This window comes from Phalacrocorax carbo, chromosome 8 (assembly GCF_963921805.1).
Source record: "Phalacrocorax carbo chromosome 8, bPhaCar2.1, whole genome shotgun sequence".
Classification (NCBI taxonomy): domain Eukaryota; kingdom Metazoa; phylum Chordata; class Aves; order Suliformes; family Phalacrocoracidae; genus Phalacrocorax; species Phalacrocorax carbo.
Genome location: NC_087520.1, coordinates 30,167,141 through 30,173,790, shown reverse-complemented (window position 1 = coordinate 30,173,790; position 6,650 = coordinate 30,167,141). Strand labels below are relative to the sequence as shown.

At 40.3% G+C, this 6,650-nt stretch overlaps 1 protein-coding gene across 1 annotated transcript; it reads left to right on the top strand.

Annotated features, from left to right (window-relative positions):
* Window positions 1-74: 74 nt before the first annotated feature.
* Window positions 75-6,595, top strand: CNEP1R1 (CTD nuclear envelope phosphatase 1 regulatory subunit 1). Its single transcript, XM_064459425.1, has 6 exons — window positions 75-179; window positions 2,464-2,535; window positions 4,351-4,424; window positions 4,775-4,884; window positions 5,024-5,078; window positions 5,330-6,595. Exons 1-6 carry the CDS (start codon window positions 155-157, stop codon window positions 5,369-5,371), a joined length of 378 nt encoding a protein of 125 aa, XP_064315495.1. The 5' UTR covers window positions 75-154; the 3' UTR covers window positions 5,372-6,595.
* The last annotated feature ends 55 nt before the right edge of the window (window positions 6,596-6,650 follow it).

The following is a 6,650-nucleotide window of genomic DNA, read 5'->3' as shown; positions in this document are numbered from 1 at the left end:
TTGCTGAGGAGGGGGCGTGGCGAGTGGGAGGCTGGCCAGTAGGGCGTGGTGTTGTTGCGGTGGGCGGTGCCGGTGGGTGTGCGGGGTGGTGCCGGGTGGCCGGTGGCTGTGGGGCGGCGAGGGGCACGGCCGGTGTTTGCTGTCTCCACCCGCCATGAATTCCCTGGACCAGGCTGAGGGTAAGTGCTGTGGCCCGGAGCGGAACCAGAGCTGCCGCCTCAGTGTTCCTGGAAACTTTTGGCCCCGTTCCGGCGCCGCTTGAGCGCCCTGCCCTGTCTCTCCGGAGTGGGCTCCGCCGCTGCGCGGCGCCTCACTACCCTACTCTGTCTTGTGGGGGCGAAACGGCCCCAGGAGACCTCGGCTCCCCCTCCGCGGCTCTCCCGGCAGGCGAGGTGGGTCGGGGGCTCTGGGGCCGCCCCCGCATCCTGAGGTTCGGGGGCGGGCGCAGGGCGGGGCCCAGAGCGAAGCCCTGGGCTGAGGGGCTCGGTGTGCGGGCCGGCCGCCCTCCTCCCCTCAGGTAGGGAGCAGCCTAGGGGACTTCCCTTTCGCTGCCCCTTCTCGACTTCAGCCTATTAACGTCCTGTGCAGCCTGTGCTGCGGTCACTGCGCCCCCGCCTGCGGGTTTTTACGTGAGATGCGCTCCTCGCGGCTTTGGGTCGCATCTGGCGCGTCGGGCGTTTCGCTGCGCCGGGCGCTCTGGCACTTGAGGAGCGCGACCCTAGACAGTCCTCTCCTGTCTGGGAACGCTGGTGGCGTGGGTTACACGCTCTTTGAAGTTACATTTTACAGGACATCAAAACCCTGAAAGGAGTTTTCGGCGTCCAAAAATAAGACTGGTAGAGATTTTAAAAATGCTTGTCTCAGACCTAGCAGGTGTTCTGTAGCGGATGCTAGAGGTAGGCATGTCGACGAAAATGGTAGTCTGGCATTGTCATGGCTTGGCTGCTATGTCTGTTCAAGCTGTAGGGGTCTCAGAAGTGTGCCTGGCTAGTTACAGCTGCCAGGTGCCAAAGTGGTAAACTCAGAGAAGATTCTTAGAACACAGATATTCAGAAATAAGTTAAAGCTTTAAGTTCCTGTTTTCTGAAAGGTTTTTCCCTTTTTAAAATTTTAATATGGCCTAGGTTATAAAGTGTTTTCTTGAGAACTTTGTTATCAATAGCTTGCTTTTATGCCTACAGGGTGCTGCTTCTCAAATAGTAGGTTTTCATGTGATGTCTCAAATTACTCCTCCTGCTTTGGTGACTGCTTGTAGGGGTTTGAGCTAATCAGGGAACAGTTAATTAGGCTTAATTGATGGCAGAGGCTTAGCTTCACTAGAAGGGAGGCGGAGGACAGGCCGTAACTACCGGGCCGTTGGCAGTAATTAAGAGTAGGTAGCTGTTTTGTGGCTGAAGTTAAGGTGCTGTAATCATCCTGCATGAATTCACCTGCCAACCACTTAGAGGTAAATTTACAGTTTGGAAAACCGCATTAATAATGATCATAATAGGTATATTCTAATCTTATTCTTTCATTGCTTTACTATGGTAAATAATTTAGCAATAGTTGCAAGTTGAAGGAAAAAATTCCCGGAGTTATGCTAATTGAAACATGTTAGCTGAAAATTAAGTTTATACTAATAAAAACTTAATGCCAGTTAGAATTCTAGCTTTGACTGGAATGTTGTCAGATACCGACCTTGTTGGACAGAAGCTTAAATCTAACATAGACATCAGGTGAAACAGCTCCTTGTAGACAAGCATTAGGTGGTTGGCTAAGTTGTTTTTTTTTTTAAACAGATTAGGAGTATGAACTCGAAATGCTGCTTGGCGTTTAACAGAAATTTCAATAGAAAGACCATGGGAGAGTAATGGCAATAAGAAGAAAGATCTATTTAAAGAAAAAAAAGAATTAAAATAAGATCATTAGGCTAGTGTTTGCTGTGCGTTTTTATGTGTGTTTATATATATATAATGGCACAAAAAGATTCTACAAAACAAAGGCATCAAAGCCATGCTGCTACAAATAATCCCTTGAACAGCTGGCAATGGCCAACTTTTTTTTTTTTTTTAAATTACCATTATATGGATAATAGAACTTAGTGATTTCGTGATGTACCTAATACTCCAAAATATGATTTTTTTTTTCTGTGTGGAGGGGCTATTTAAGGTATTCTAAATCTAATTCTTAGCTTTTTTAAAGATGTCTAAAATACTCTCGATTTCCCAACTATATTGATCTTTTCTGTAAGTGGGAATGTTTCTTGCATTTATTATAACTCCATCATTGTACTTATTAGCTAAAGTTGTGTGAAGCTACTTGGACTGTGCTTTTATTACACCTAAATAATCATTCCATTGGTTTTCTCTGCCTCTTTAAGAAATGGGTGTACACAGGGGAAAAGTAAATTACTTTTATGTTTTCCATTAGAATTTGACTAAACAGAGGAAACTCTAATTGTTTGATATACATCTTCCCCAGATCTCAAAGCTTTTGAAAGACGACTTACTGAATATATTGCATGTTTACAACCAGCTACAGGACGTTGGAGAAGTAAGTTTGATGTTCCAAGGGATAAACAGAATTCTCTCTTTCAAGGTTTTTAGATTTACCCATGTGTATCTTTGATTTATGGTTGTCCAAACAAAAATCTGTGCTTAGACTGTCTTTACAATTTCTATGGCATACATTAAACATTCTGCAACAATTTGTTCTAAGATTCTGCTGAAGTTTCCATACTCAAACAATACAGACATTTTTTAGACCATATAAAATAGCATCTTTTCTCCTGAGAGGCCAAGAGGTTAAATTCAAATGAAGGAACTGGAGGAAAGACTAAGAAGGAAAACCAACAGCAACAAAAAAACCCCACCCCAAAACACAAACATAAACACACACTCGCACTACCCCAAGCCCCCTTGATTCAGAGCAATTGGAAGGCAAGCAGATAGATATTTGCAAGTACATCTGTGCAACTTGTGGGCACCTGCTGTAGGAATGCATTTGGCTTCCAGAATTGCTATTTACTGTCAGATATAATAATAAGTGTGGAAACTTTAAATGAGGTTTGCATAACTAGTATTGTGTTCATTAGCTAATTTTTCCCCCTAACTGCTTGCTTTACTAGTTTGTAATTCACATAAAAGAGGGACTTCTTACTTTAATTATAGTGGGGTGTTTAGCTCAATGTTACTTTTTTCCCCAGACAACATTATTTACATAGAGAAGAAGCTCCATGCTTTTGATAGATCTTTACCAAATTTATTTTGAAAACATAACTTGCTAGGGTTACTTTATTTTGGTTTTGATTTTGTAATATCAGCAAGGAATATGCAATTGAATAGTAAATTATAGCAGACTTACAAAAGTGAAAGCAGTATTTCATGAATATCTGGGTTTTGTTTTCAGGTTCTTTCCTATGATCCTAAAGGCTGGTAACTCTGGGTCGTCTCTTTTTTTTTTTTGTGTTGGTTTTTGTTTTCCTCCTTTATTTGCATCCATAACTTCAGGCTCCACAGAAAACACTCGGAACTGCCAAATGACCAATGAAAGCTGTGCAAGGCTTTATGGGTGTGCAATAGAATATGAGCCTTCTCTGTATTTGTGCGGTCTTTTTTTTCAGTCAACCCCTGTTCCCCAACCCTTTGTAGTCTCTCAAAATCAGTCTAGTATCTTGTATTACTCTAATATGTATCTAGCATTATCTATTTACAGTGAGTTGATTTTTCTTCCTAAGCCATTCTGGATGTGTAAAGGTTTTTGTTAAGCTTCATGTGCTAATGCTAACATGCCTTTTGGCTCCTGCTTAAATTTTGTGGGTTTTTCCTGTATATTAACTATCTTTGTTTCTAATCCTGTTGATTGGGATGGGGAGCTTAACACAATTTAGGTGTGCCACTGAAACTGCTGGTGCTTAGGCCTCAGGCTTTTCTTATGTAGAAGAGCTAGTAGGATAGAAGCTTTAGTTCTGCTCTGCAGTTTAATGGTGCTGCATTTCTGCTGCCCAGACTGCATAAGCTCAAATAGCATACTGAATGTCTGGTGCAACTCTTACTCCAGTCTTCCAACTCATATTTGTGCTAATAATGTTATTTTAGAAACTTTCCTTTCTTCAAAGCATCAGGATGTTTTTAGTTGACACAATTTAGAGTTTGGTACCTACTTGTCCCATTCAGGAAATCTGTATGGAATCTTTACGGTTTCACGTAATAGAAGTTTCTTTGCCTATTTTCACTTCTACCTGCCAACTAGAAACTTCTCTCAGAAATGGGAGAAGAAATAAATGGTTAAGAGATGCTGCCGAAAAATAAATGTTTTTTAACAGGAGCAAGGTATACTGTTTATGACTCTCATTCTTTTCTTTATCAGTGATTCTGATAGTGGTATCAGTCTGCACAGCAACTGGTGCTTGGAACTGGTTAATAGACCCGGAGACGCAAAAGGTAAAGATCAGGCTAATCCTGAATGTAGTCTGTTTCATAGCTTGGTGTTGCAGTCAGGTGGTACAGCATCTTGAAAACTGAAAGGCTAAACATGGTTCTCCTGTAAAACTGTGAGATCATTTTTCGTAAAGCTCTCAAGCTGTCTGGAATAGTTGTGGAATACAACCTCGGACAATGCCTACCAAAATGCTACACCTTGAATGCTTATCTAAAGAATTGTTCACAAGTACTTAGAAATGGCTAGGACCAGTATGGCTTTGGTTTTTTTTTTTTTAATTAAGTGAACTAGGCAGCAACTTCCTGTATGTTTTAGAAAGTATATAGTGGGACTAATCTGATTTCTTTCCTAGGTGTCATTTTTCACATCACTTTGGAATCACCCATTTTTCACAATTAGTTGTATTACGTTAATAGGCTTGTTCTTTGCTGGAATACATAAAAGAGTGGTGGCACCATCAATGTATCCTTCAATCGTGTTTGTAAGGTTACAAGTGTTGTAGTTAACTGCTGTTACTGAAACCTATGCTAGCATTGCTTTCTCAGTTTTTACTTACTCTGTGCACAAGCGTTAGCTGCTTTCCTTGACACAATCCACACAGTATAGCAGCCCGATGTCGAACTGTTTTGGCAGAATATAATATGTCCTGTGATGATGTAAGTGTTAGTGGTTTGTTGCCTAAACCTTGTTAAAAAAATGCAAGTAATTCGAAAAGGCACACAGGTGTGTTTTTCTCAACAGCACTTGTATACACCTTAACAAATTCTGTGTGTCTGTAAAACTGGAATGTAGAGTACTTAGTATTGTTCTGTGTGTTGTTTTAAACTTAGCCTGTAAAATTGAACTTGAAGTGCAATTCTTGGGCTCAGCTTCCAGGGTCTAAACTTTTTTTTTTCCTGTCTTGCAGACTGGAAAGTTAATTTTGAAACCTAGGCCTCATGTTCAATAAGGGCTGTCTTCCTTCATTTTTTCCACTGCCATGGAAACCAAAAATTACCTTTTTTTTAAGGTAGTATGACAGCAGAAAAAGAAACAGGACTGGTTGTCACTGCCTGGGAGAGAAAGTCTTACACAGTTGACAGTGAAAGTGTGCAATATTACTTTCTTGAATATTGATCCAAATTCTTTGTTACCATATTATCAGTGCTTTTGCTACTTCTGATTACCTCTTTTTCAGTATTAGTGTCACTTTTTTACTTCAGCTGGAACAGAACACAGAGGTGAAGTATGCTAATTGGCTATGTAGTTGAACTTGAAAATCAAACCACATTTGTTATGTGTCTTTGTAAGCTATTGTAAATAGCAGATCGATGCCAATGTTCAGGAAAAGGATTAATATTTGCTTTACGGATTTTGTTCTCGTGAACAGTATTGAAAGGAACACTTACCATTCCTATGATGTTTTATTAGCACACTTACTCATTATGGCTGTCCTTGTCTCCTGGTCATTCTTTTTGGAACTGGTTGAAAGGCTTGCAGAAGGACTGTCTGTCTGTGCTGGAAGAAACTGGTCTTACTGTTTAAGAACTTTGCAAATACATCAAGGATCACGTTTGTCAAATTGTATATATAGTGCACCAGCCACTTTCAGTTGTGGTCATGCGCAGCTCCTTGTTTGATCCGGCTCACAACACAGCTATTTTAAGATTTTAAAAATTATCTTAAATATGCTTGTATCTTCTCAGTTGTAAGGTTGTACTGTGTCTTAAGGCCGCATGACCATTCTGAGTGGACTTTTATGCCATGATGGTCTGAATATGAAACTAGTATTGCAAATGTGTAACTTAAGATTTGGTGAAGAAAGTAGAGTATCACAATAAAATAACAAAATTTGACATTCAGAGTGTTAAAAACAAGGTGTGGATGTTATATGCGTAAAGTGCAACTTCTGAATAGCTAAAATTGTGAAGAGTTTAAGTTGTTCAAGGTGCCTTTTTAATTGTTTTGAACTCTTTTCATTGTCTAAAACTGTAGAGCTGTTGTAACTTCAGTAACTCCTATTACAAGGTAGATTGGCTTTTAAAGGCAGCATGTTGATGTAACTTTGTCAGTTGAGACTTGAAGAATTGTCTCCTCTGATTTTTTTCCAGCGAGTCTTCTGCCCACCCGTTTTTTAAGTGCTGTATATTTTGTAGGTTAATGTGTATAAAATAAATTCTTCGTATAAACAGATGTTATCTTTTGTACTGTGCAAATACAGATCTCAGATGAAGATGAGAAGTTCAGAA